Source organism: Carettochelys insculpta, chromosome 3 (assembly GCF_033958435.1).
Source record: "Carettochelys insculpta isolate YL-2023 chromosome 3, ASM3395843v1, whole genome shotgun sequence".
In the NCBI taxonomy this organism is placed as follows: Eukaryota; Metazoa; Chordata; order Testudines; family Carettochelyidae; genus Carettochelys; species Carettochelys insculpta.
The window spans coordinates 77813752-77826422 of NC_134139.1; the positions used below are offsets into that span (position 1 = coordinate 77813752).

At 42.6% G+C, this 12671-nt stretch overlaps 1 protein-coding gene across 1 annotated transcript in view; it reads right to left on the reverse strand.

The window, feature by feature from the left end:
• The window catches only part of DISC1 (DISC1 scaffold protein), a 381004-nt gene that overhangs the window by 287089 nt on the left and 81244 nt on the right, over positions 1-12671 (reverse strand). The window contains exon 3 of the mRNA XM_074990175.1: positions 2527-2674. Within this exon, the coding sequence (XP_074846276.1) occupies positions 2527-2674 (148 nt within the window). The remainder of the gene's footprint in view (positions 1-2526; positions 2675-12671) is intronic.

Here is a 12671-nt window from a genome sequence, read left to right on the forward strand (position 1 = left end):
AAAAAAACCAAATTCTTTCAGTCTTCCCTCATAAGTCATGTTTTCTAAACACTTGATCATTTTTATTGCACTTTTCTGACCTTTCTCCAATTCGTCCACATCTTTCCTGAAACGTAGCACCCAGAACTGGACAGAACTGGAAACAGTGGCCAGCATTTCCCTGAGCCCCACACTGCTTTCCCCTGCTCCCATTGGCCAGGAATGGTGAACCACAGTGACTGGGAGGTGTGGGGAAAGAGAAAGGGGCATGCCTGTAGACAGACAGTATAAAACAAAATGTCTTGCAGGCTACCAAGAGATTTCCCCAATGGGTCACCTGTCCAAGGTTGCTGGTCCCTGTACTAGATCACTAATGTGTATGTTCTTTACACCGATTAAAGAACTATACAGGATTCCCATAAACTCTGAGGTTCTATTGTTTTAGCTAACCGACATTTCATACAGCTCGCAGAACGGCAAAAGTTTCTGACTGGATGGTGACGCATCTACAAACATGACACTGTAACAAGGATTATGCTTGAAGTGTCACCATCAGCTTGGAAATCACATTTCCTCTTGATATGCTAACCTGTTCTTGGGTCCTATAAGTAACAAAGCTCATGCCACACAGGCTTTTATTAATAAAAATCTTACTTCAGAAAATACAAATGTCTCAAAGCCACATTTTTTCAGAGAAATATATTAATTCTGACGAAATTTTCATGGAAAAGTTCTCTCTGACACAGCTTGGAATTTCTTCTCAAAACCAGATAGACCAATGGACCCCAGAAAAGACGAAGAGTCTGATGATTAGGGCACCTTACCTGGGACCTGGTTCTCCCACATCTCAGATGAGTGCCCTAACCACCAGGCTGTTGGCTATTCTGTGTTGCAGGAGTTTCTCTCTCCCTCTCTCTCCCCCCTACCTCCTACACTCTTTTTTCCCATGGAAGATTCAAAAGACTTATTTTATTCAATTGTGGAACAAAACCAAGTCTCAAAACAAACATTTTTCACAGATTTTTTTTCCAGCTAGTTCTATTTAAAACATTAATGTGCCTAAAATATTTTTAAATGTCTTCTTGGAGAGCCTAATGGAGAGCATACACGCTAACAGCAAAAAGTCAAATGAAAAAAGGATGTTTCACAATCAAGGCAACAGCCTCACTGAATTTTAAAAGACAGCAAACAATCTTCTTCTTGCTGGTCACTCTAATGAGCAGGACATCTTCATGTCACCCCATTTGCGAATCTGCTGGTGTCTAATCAGACATTCTGGAGCAGCAGGTCTTATCACAGAAGGGGCAGGTGATGGTAGCTGTTGGAGGGGAGCAGAGCAGTTTTTGATGCTCTTTTCTTCTTCTCTGCCTCTGTGTGTGTGCTGTGGTAGGACCTCTCAAATTACGCATCTCCCTCTCAAATTAAGCAGAGAATAGTGTGCACAGAAACACGTGTCAGAAACAAGAACTGGGTCTCACCATGGCTGGTACTGTTGCTCTCAGACCCGCACAAAAGATGTTTCTAGTCTTTTGCAGGGAAACAGGAAAGCTCTTATGAACACTTTTCTTTAAGTTATCAGAACACACAATTTAAAGGATGGCCCATTAGAAAATAAATTTCTTAAAATTAGTTTCCAATAATTCAAAGTGATAGCGTATCTTGAAACATTACTACGAGAGGTATCTTTTGAAAGAGCATTTAAGCATCCTGTACCCTAGACTTTGTTTTGTTGCATTACTTTATATACACACTAAACATGGATTAAACCAAAAACTTCTAAAAAACCTGAATATCATGGTTGTTTAGATGTAATATATAGACAATGGGACCTCACTAATGCTCATATAAGTCAACACAAGTATGCATAGATCAAATATCACATGAAAGTGTTTATCAACGTGAACCATTAGAAATCAAGATTTCCCCCATAGCTAATAAAAGCCTACAAAAGAACCTCTGTATTTGTAATAAAGCCACCCAATAGTATAACAGGAAAGTAACTTAGAAAACACATAAAAATATCTAGTAAATTAACTACTGTCCCAGGGTCATCGGGGGAATCTCAGATTCTCTCTGTCTTGCAAGGTGTCAGCTCTAGGACCGGAGACTATTTTTGTGAACTACACAGTGCTCAGAATATTGCTAGTCCTTAATCAAAAATGAATAAAAATGCTTCCAAAACTGGCAGAAGAATCCAGGGCAGAAGTGGTTTACACACATCTCCCCAAACATGAACTGGGTTTTGTTCCAAAAGGGGACGTAGCTCAGATTTTGCCTTGCTACTGTATGTGTAAGTTGCTATGCTAGAATTCAAGCCTGTTTGCATTGAAATCAGTAGTAAAAGTTATATTTACTGCAAAAAGCTAGAGAAAAGGGAAAATGTCAAATATGGGACTGCATTATTATATTCACAAATAGTAAATATCACTGCCGCCAAAGCATTCATCTTTATTTAAAAAATAAAATCTAGCTATAAAACACACACACACACACACACACACACACAGAGAAATATAGGTCCACAACATATGGCTCCAGTGAACTTACTGATCCGCAGCCCAGTACAATCCTGCTTGAACTTGTGCACTGAATCTGTCCAAGAAGCTGATAATTGAAGGATGCCTTGAAGGAAGCTGAAATTTTAAATTATTCTTCTCTCGCTCCAGCTCTTCTAGTTTCCTTCTAAGTTTATCAGCTAAACAGAAAAGTACAGAAGGTTGATATCACTCAATAAATAACAAAAAGATTACATTTTACCTGAAAGAAAGTCAGACGGTCATCAAGAAAAGATAAACAACATACTGGAGCTAACACATTTCTTTCTGACAAGTCAGATTGTTTTGTTCTAAATGACTCAGATTGTAATTGGATAACATCAGAGACATCCACAAAATGACAAACTATTTACTTCTGTTGTTGAAGGAAGCCTAAGCCTGCAAGCCTCAACAGGACATTTTTAGTCACTGAGGTTTGCAAGTTTTAGCCTATGATTTGCACCCATGCAGTATTCCAAGAGGAACGATGCTAGAATAGCCAAATTCTATAAAAATTTCTACCCACTCCTACTCCAGTTTTCATAGAATTCTAGGGTTGGAAGGGGCCTCAGGAGGTCATTGAGTCTAGCCCCTGCCTAAAGCAGGATCAACCCCAACTAAATCATCCCAGCCAGGATGTTGTCAAGCCGGGACTTAAAAATCTCTAGAGATGGAGATTCCACCACTTCTCTAGGTAACACATTCCCATGCATCATCCTGGTGAAATAATTTTTCGTACTATCCATCCTCCACCTTCCACTCTGTGACTTGAGACCATTGCTCCTTGTTCTGCCTTCCATCCCTACTTATGAGAAGAGCCCCTTTAGAGCACCCTTTCAGGAAGCTGAAGTCTTATCAAATTGCTCCTCACTCTTCTCTTCTGAAAACTAAATAAGCCCAAATCCTCAGCCTCACCTCACAGCTTTTAACCTAATTTGTTAGAGTGGTAGTTGCCTGAGTATGAATCAGTCTGAATCTGACCTTTAAGTCTTTTTGGTTTTAAAAAGTGATGTTAAGACTACATAAAGAGAACCAAAGAACACCCTATGTTGTTTTACTTAACAAATTCAGACCCTAATTTAAATAGAAAATGCATATGTAATGACAAACACTCAAACCCAAAGACACCACATTACATTTTCAGTGAATTATTTCTAGTTTATGGATCCAGCATATGCATTATACTGTGTATTTCAAGTAAAGATAACTATGGCATTGAGAGGACATTTTCATTGGATAACCAACCTAACTTTATCAGATAAACATTTTAAACAAATTAATCTTTATTTGGTGGTTTTTCCTATGCAGAAAACATAGAAGTAGCCCAAAGATATATAATTATGCAAATGTTTATTTTCTATCCCAAGATGCTTTGGAAAACAAATTGGCAGACTGATATGATCGCAAGTATTCAAGCACATGAATAGCCACACTGATACTTTACCCTTGCTTTGAACTACATACTTGGAAAGATTTTTGATGTAGTTTAATTTTCATATTTTCTGTCTACCACTGACCTTTTTTGAATACTTTTGTAATTTGCATTCCTCCCCCTTTGTTATTTTGAATCCAGTAATTTGTACAGAATTATATCAATCTGGGCATACCTTTCTACAAACTAGTTTCAATTTCTTTCTAAGCTAGAAAATTCTCTCATTTCTTGAGATAAGCTAACATTTTATTGAGTTAGTTTCTGCTTGTGTTAAGAGAGAACCCAATGTTGCCATGTATTAATTATTTTTATAATTTTTAATAATGGGACTCCATTGTTCTAGGCACCATGCAGCTACAACATGGGAGATCATCCATGGCCCAAAGAGCGTTCTGCAGAAGTGTGGGGATGATTCCTACAGCAGGTGACAGGCGTGCAATACCTTACATAGCATGGAGCTCAGCTCCACAGGGGCCTATATGATGTAGTTTGCAGAAAACAGTGTGTACGACCTAGGGAAAGGCAGAGTCAAATATAAGCTCTTTTGTTCGACTGTTTCTCATCAGATCCTACCTATATTTTATCATCTTCCAGCCTCTCTTCCTTACTAGGACATAGAGAATCTCATTAATACATCCTCCCCTAATGGATGGCTCCGTCTGTACATGCTTTACTCCACACAGTCAATAATTTAACTGAGATTAGGTTTACAATACAAGGAAAACCCATGGCTGACTACACAGCTTTAAAATTGCGGTGCAGACATTCAGGCTTTGGCTGCAGCCTGGATTCTGCAACTCTCATCTCACAGGATCAGTCCCAGAGCCTGAACCTGGACTGTCTACACTGCAATTTTACAGTCCCATAGCTGTTGTCCTGTGAGCCTGAGTCAGCCGACAAAGGCTAGTTGCAGGCATTTAGTTGCAGTGCAGACATACACAAGACAATCCCACATGAGCATAGCTCTAGAGAACATGTTTGTGTCCAGAGAAAGTATTGCCTCGGATCCTTACCCATTCTGTGATTCCCCCAGCAGATTCAGACTTCTGTCTGGCTTTCTGGAGAAGGATTTACCCACCTGCAGCCTATTCATCAACCTCTGCCTGACTTTTGAGTTCCTTTAGACCACTCCTGTAGTCAGAACATTCCCAAAGGAGAGGAAGATACCTGGGCCAAATATTGCCTTTTTTAACCCCTTCAGGCACAATTTGGGATTTGTACATCCCTTCACAGGGACACTCAAGATTACTCCATTGTCGTTCTCAACGCGCTGCTGAATCTGCCGCCTCAAGGGGAAGCAGGCTGATTCAGGAGATGGAAGATAGAGGTCCCTGGACCATGTAGTTTTTTCCTTTGCTGGCTGCTGAAAATAAGAAATGCCTTTGCTGGGTCTGATATTTGTAACATTCCACAGAGAGCCATTGTGCTTGTTTCAAGGGACCGCTGGGCAGTCCTTGAGTCCAATGAGACACAGAATACTTAATCCTCTGGTTGACAAGAACAATTCCCTTGAAGGCCAAGTGCTCTATCACAGCCTATGCATCACATGGTATGTGTGATATTGGAGCCACAAGGACTATTTCATAGTGAAGGATGTGACCTTGAGGCTATATCAGAAGGATACATGGTTGCATGCCGCGTGTGTCCACAATGACCTGCCCACCATTTCATCCCTGCAGTCCTGTGGGGGACATGATAGCGGTTTTCAAGTATCTAAAAGGGAGTCATAAGGAAGAAGGAGAAAACTTGTTCTTCTTGGCCTCTGAGGATAGAACAAGAGGCAACAGGCTTAAACTACAGCAAGGGAGGTTTAGGTCGGACATTAGGAAAAAGTTCCTAACTGTCAGGGCGGTCAAACAGTGGAATAAATTGCCAAGGGAGGTTGTGGAATCTCCATCACTGGAGATATTTAAGAACAGGTTAGATGGATGTCTGTCAGGGATGGTTTAGACAGTACTTGGTCCTGCCATGAGGGCAGGGGGCTGGACTCGATGGCCTCTCGAGGTCCCTTCCAGTCCTATGATTCAAAAAGACTGGGGTGACTCTCACAAGACAGTAACAGGCAGCTGTGTTAGTCTGTATCTTCAGCTTTTTTATTTTCCACATGAGATAACTGTACTTGGAAAAAAGTGTTTGGTTGAGGTCGATGAATATATTTTTTGCCCATACATATGTAACATCTTGGGGGTGCTTGTCCTAAGTAAAACTTTCAGTGAATTTTGATTTCTCTTTCATTGCAGAAATGATCAAGGACCCTGTGGTTTGGTGGGAATATAAGCCTTTAAGAATAACCTCACGCTGTTTTTGTACACGTTCATTCAGAGAAGGGAGCAAGAGTAACTGGGGTTGATCACAGCTCTCTGGATGGTTCTAAGATTCCCTCATTATTAGGGACAGCCATTCTGGGCAGTGTCACAGCACTCAGGTGCTACATCTATGCTAGCATTTCTCTTTCAAAAGAGGCATGCAAATGAGGAAATAGAAAATGTAAATGAGACACAGATTTACATTTCTTCTTTTGAAACAGCTTCTTTCGAAAGAAAAGCAGCGTAGACATGGCTCTTTCAAAAGTAATCCCCCTCTTCGAAAGAATCATTCTTCCTATTTTTTAAAGGAAGAAGGGTTCTTTCAAAAATGGGGTTTACTTTCGAAAAAGTCATGTCTAAACTTGCTTTTCTTCTTTTACAAGAATATGCAAATGAGGTGCCAGATATGTAAATGTGCATCTAATTTGCATTTTCCCTCATTTGCATGCCTCTTTCGAAAGAGGAATGCTAGTGTAGACGTAGCCAGGATATCAAAGAGTTTGAGAGATTTTTACTATATAAATATAGTCTCAATGTGCAGGTTGTCTGCAATTCAAGTGAAGAGGGTGGAATGCTTCAAAGTGATCTCTTGTCATTGCAGGTGCTGGTGAAAACTTCTTACCCAACAAAGAGGAAGACTGCTTGTAAGTAGGAGGCTTATTCTTGCAAAACTTTTTGGTTCATTTGGGCCCACACCCACTTCCCATTAGCCAGAAAAGCCACTGGAGAACATCAGTTCCTCCTTTTTTTTTTTTTTTTTTTTTAAGACATGAAAGAGGTTGGTCTGCTCCTCAATGTGTGGCAAGATATTCTCCAGTAAAACCAATATGGTCGTGGCGGCATGCCATATGGGCATTGGCCTGTGTGAAGGGGCAAAACCTCGGTCTAAAACAGAGGAAGCTAATGAGTTCTTCTGGGCTCTGCATTGCTAACCAGGCATACCTGTAAGGCTTGCTTTGCCTGAACAGGGGGAAGTTTAAAAAAGGAAATCCCACAACAAGCATGGGTGAACAGAGAAAGGACTGCTGTGCCTCAGAGAATGCTGACCACAGAGACAGATAAGCAAAGAAGGAGACAGTCATAGACCTGCTACTGGACAGTTCATATTTCATAGATCTGTTGAATCAATAGTGAACAGTTTGCTATCTCGGCTGGCCTTACTAAACATTTCAGTTTAAACAAAGCACTGGATCAGTTTAGATTAAAGACAAAACATTATTAACAAAAGACGACAGACAAATTCACTTCAAATCTTAAGAGATAATTTTACAAATGTTTACAAGTAAAGTGAAAACATGCACTACAAGTCTAAATCTTAATCTTACAGTTTTTGGTTCAAGGGTTTGTAGAAGACCTGTCTCATTCCCAACTCTTCCAGCAAGATGGTAATTGACCCTGTCCTTCATTGGGATCTCGCTCAGATGCGCAAAGAAGCCGGTATCTGTCATTTTAGGTTACAAAGTTATCTGGTGGTTCTCTACCCCTTTCTTTCACAGTCCATTGAAGTGGATTTTTCTTAGGGGTTACCCTTCAAAGTACAGTTTATTCAGGCAGTGAAGAAGGCAACAGAGTCTGGCAGTGAAGGAAGTGCCATGCTCTTTCTTCCGCCACACATTTGCTGAAATCCAAATTTCACTGTTTCCTGCCATTCCTACCCCTGCTGTTTTTTTTACTACTTTATAAGCTAAGATGAACACACATTCTCCCATTCAGGACAGGTCTGTATAGCAACTTTTGCCGAAGAAGAGCTACTGGGTTTAGAACGTGTGCTAACACCACCATACTAGGGAATTCATAACTTCAGAGTATAACCCCTATTTACGCAATTCTGACTTGCACATTACTTGGATTAATGCATGTTGAAATAGTGAATGGCAGGGAGCCAGGAACCAGGTGGCTCCCAGCTCCCCACCACTCCTGGGAGCCAGGAAACTCACCAGCACAGTAGCGCTGGACAGTTTCCCAGCTCCCACAAGGAGGGGAGCTGGGAGCCAGGCTACTGCCTGGTTTGCAGCTCCCTGCCAGTCCAGGGAGCTAGGAGCCTGGCTGACAACCTATTTCGTGGCTCCTTGCCAGTCCTAGGAGCCAGGAGCCTGGCTGACGCCTGGTTTGTAGTTCCCTGCCAGTCCTGGAAGCCTAAGCAGTGCAGCAGCGCTGGTCAGTTTCCCAGCTCCCCCAGCTTGTGCAAAATTCAACTTACACATGGTTACCAGGAACACAACCTATGTGAGAGTTGGGGGTTTATTGTACATGTCAAGCTGATACATACTGTCACCATGATATTATTGACCAGATTAGTTTTAGAATGATACACCACAAATGCACATTTCATACAAAAATTATGATATGCAGGATGTGAATACAGGGGTGCACTGTCCCAGAGGGGTAGACATATTAGTCTGTAGCTTCAGAAACAACATGCAGTCATGTAGCACCTTAGAGACTAAAAAAATTAGATCATGAGCTTTCATGAATAAGACCCACTTAATCATACAAAGAAGTGCATCTTATCCACAAAAGCGCATGACCTAATAAATTTATTAATCTAGAAGGTGCTACATGACTGCTTGTTATTAGGGGTGCTTAGGGTCACACCGATTGTGTGAGATTTTGTTCAGTACATGCCATCCTTTGTCTATTCAAATGTGCACGAAAAAGTGAGACCATTCTAATGGAGTAAATATTACAGGGCACAGAAACACTACCAGCTATTAAAGTCAAGCTTACACAGGTGCCACCAGGGACAGTATTAAAAAACCACTAGGAACAGGCAAGGGAGAAGTTCTTGCAGCAATAGGCAACTTAAGATGGTGAGTGGGCCACTCCCTCTTTCATCTCGGTGGACTGCAGGATTGTCATAACCAAGATGGTCTCCCAGGATACAGTAGTTTTGCTAACTGCACTTTTTGCACCTAGACTATGTAGGACGCAATGACTGAAACATAGCTGTGCTTTCATTGGATGCACTGGGAACACACAGTTCTCATAGTCAGTGTTGTGTGCAATCACAGCAGGCACCTCACTTCACGTGCCCTTGCTATACATGCAGGTCTATTTAATAATACTGATAGGAAAACCACTACATTGACAGAAACTAGTCGTATCTGGCAACCCTACACTTGGGTAACAGTAAACAACGTCTCACGGGCCACACACAGAATCCTGATGGGCCACAGGATGCACACCACTGACTATTGTCTAACCTAGAACTCTGGGTTACAAACCTTGAGCTGATCAAAAAAACACTCATTCTTTTGCTTTAACTACTGCTCTGTAATATGACTGGCTGAACCTATGTTTATTGTGTTGTTGCGGTTTTTACACAATCATGTCAGAGTTTATTCACCAGCCTATGCGTATCTTCTTAGCTTGCATGATATTATAAATAGAGTTTATTTTTGGGAGAAATACAGATGAAGGAAGTCAAATGCCAAATCATCATCATCTCTCCCTCTCTCTCTCACTCACTCACTAATTTTCAACTAAACTATGTTTCATGCTTGGAAGCGTACCTGGCATTCAATAAATTTCTACCACCAGAGGGTTTCATAATACTTTGGTCTGTTGGTGTTTTCTAATATATTGCTGGCCTCATCTGCTTCTCTTCTCTCAAAAACCAAATGATCTTTTATCCTTTCTGATTTAGTCATTATAATCCCACAGTCTTCTCTAATCAATCTTTTTAAGGAACATTTTTATAACCTGCTCATCCATCACTTTAAGCAACAATACACAAAATCAAAAATGCATCTTTTCTTCCCTATCCTCAAAAGGCACAGGTTAGAAAGTCTAACTATATGCAATATTGATAGTGTGACAAAGTCCATCTTATTCATGGGCCTCTGGCCTCTATTCATCCCCTGGATCCACTTAAGGGCCCAGCTGCCCTCGCTGGAGTGAGGGATGGTCTGGGGAAATCCTGGCCTCTGCCCACTTGTGCTGGGTTCCAGCCCAGGGACCTTATGTGACTGCTACCAGGAAGGGCTGGCTCCCTTAGCCCTTGGTGCAGCAACCCTTCTCCCTGGGCCACTTTCCCAGACAATTCCCCCGGGGTACCTTCTCCAGGCTGCAGCTGTAACGAATCCCGCTCTCAGTCTGCTGTAGCTCCTCACTCTCCCTTTGCGGTTTCTGGCATTCCTGTTCCTTTCTTCTGCTTCTCTCCAACCTGCCTCTCTCACTCTCTCTGCTCACCCTTCCCACTGTGAAGGGTTTTTAAAGGCCTCCTATTAGCCCAGTCATGGAGTCAGCTGGCCCCAATTAGGCTGAGTCATCTCCCACCCAGCTGCCTGTGATTGTCCTCCAGGACCCTCTGTTTGTTTGGTCTCCCTCTGAGGGGGCCCTCCACCCTGGCCCTGCCACAATAGTAAACAAGATTGAAGATGTGGGTCTGTCCCACAACAGCTCACCTAAAACTATTTTGCTAGTCTTTAAAGTGCTACTTGACTGCTTTTTGTTTTGATAGTGTACAGACTAGCACGGCTTCCTCTCTGTTACTATTCAAGGTTGTCTTTGGTTAATTGTAACTATTAAACTGAGCGTAAATATCATCCAAGCAGTGCAAAGAGTTGAACTGGTGGCTGGTAAAAAGAAGCTGCTACCTTATATTGTATATACTGATGTTCTGAAATTGCACTGTAAGCACCTGAGAATTGCTTCATTTAAAAACAGAAGTAAAAGAACTTTAGATTTCTATCATTTTAGATAATCAGCTGGGAAATTACTTAGATCTGGAAAGCAAGACAAAGGTTAAAATGGCCATTCTTTTGAAGCAGAATCTATTGGGTTTTGAGAACCGGATGCATGATCCCTGACATTTATTTGGGATTTATTTATTTATTTAAATATTTGAGTGTTTACGATTTCACCTTAACTCCCCAAACAAGCAGCTCCTGAATTCACTGAAGGTCATGCTGGCATTGCAATAGTAGGCTGAAAATGGAAAAAAAAAAAAAAAAAAAACAAAGCTGAGGGGAGGTGGCTCTTTTACAGTACAGCATGAATTTATGCTCTGCCATCTGCTTCACAGGCTCCTTCATCACCAAGAATAAAAAGTTCACTGGCACCAAACTGAGGCCCTGCATGTCAGAAATAATCATTCCCAGACCTCATCTGAAGATAAGTTGGAAGGTCTGTGTACAAAACAGAGCATAAGACAATCAAGCTGGAAAGTCATCTGTCCTCAACTAAGACCTTGCTAAAGTCACCTAGTCAGTTTGCCCTATCATTTACACTGATGAGAATTGGAGGGAAAAATTCAATTAAAGCAAATCTAGTTATACTGTTGACACGATAACTGGTATGTAAAAGCTCCAGTTTTGAAGCCACATGATTGTGTAAAAATCCCAACTTCCATTTTTAAAAGAGCAAGTTTCTAGCCCTCATGCTTGCAGAGAAAAGCTTAAAATAGTCCCCTAATGCTCAAAAACTAGAAGCCAGACAAAAATAACCTACATTTACTACCCCAAACCGGGGTGTGTGTGTCCCCCTGGGGGGGCATGAAGTGACCCAGCCCCACATATCATTACCCCCACCTGAAGAAAGATCCAGCCTTTGGTTCCAGATCTCGGCCCCTGCCATTTTACGTGGGTGACCCAGCATTGCCACTATAAAAAGCAGGGAGCCGGCGAAAACCCACATGGAGCCTTTTGCAAAGGTGAGCGAGTGTGGGCTGGTGGGGGATAAGTAGGATGGAGACAGATGGGGGCTAGGGGCGCCTGGCGCAGGTGAGAGGAATAGAGTAAGAACAGGGGGTTGGAGGTGCCTGGCTTTTGGGGAGGGGAGGGGCTTGGGCAGCTGACCAGCTTGCGGGACTCACGGGCTTGCAGGGCTGGCCTCGGCATCACATGGCTCAGGCAGCTCAGGCTGGTGGCTCACCCCATCAACATAGGGCTCAAGCGGCTCGGGCTGGCAGGAAGGCAGCTGGCCCCAGCAGTGCAGGGCTCGGGCAGGCAGGCAGGCAGATGGCTGGCCCCAGCAGCATGTGGCTCAGACAGCTTGGGCTGGTGGGCACGCTGCTGGGGCTGCAACATGGGGCTCAGGCAGCTGATCCCAGTAGCATGGGGCTGGAGTGGCTCAGGATGGTGGGCAGGCAGCTGGCAGCCTCCCACCCAACTGCCTGTGATTATCCTCCAGGCCCCTCTGCGGTGGAGGGCTCGGGCAGGCCGCTGGGTGGCTGACCAAGGTGGTGAAGGACTTGAGCGAGCAGCTCTGGCTGCGCAGGTCTCAGGCTGGCAGGTGGTTGCCACAGGATTCAGGCAGCTGGCCAGCTGGGGCTGTCCCAGGAACTCACAAGGGCCACAAAAAACTATTTGTGCTTTTTTTTTAATTTTAAATAATATTTTTATATCAAGTTCTTCTGTTTAAATTATGAATTGAATTTTTTTGTTAAAAGGTGGGTTGGATGATGGTAAAGAAGAGGTG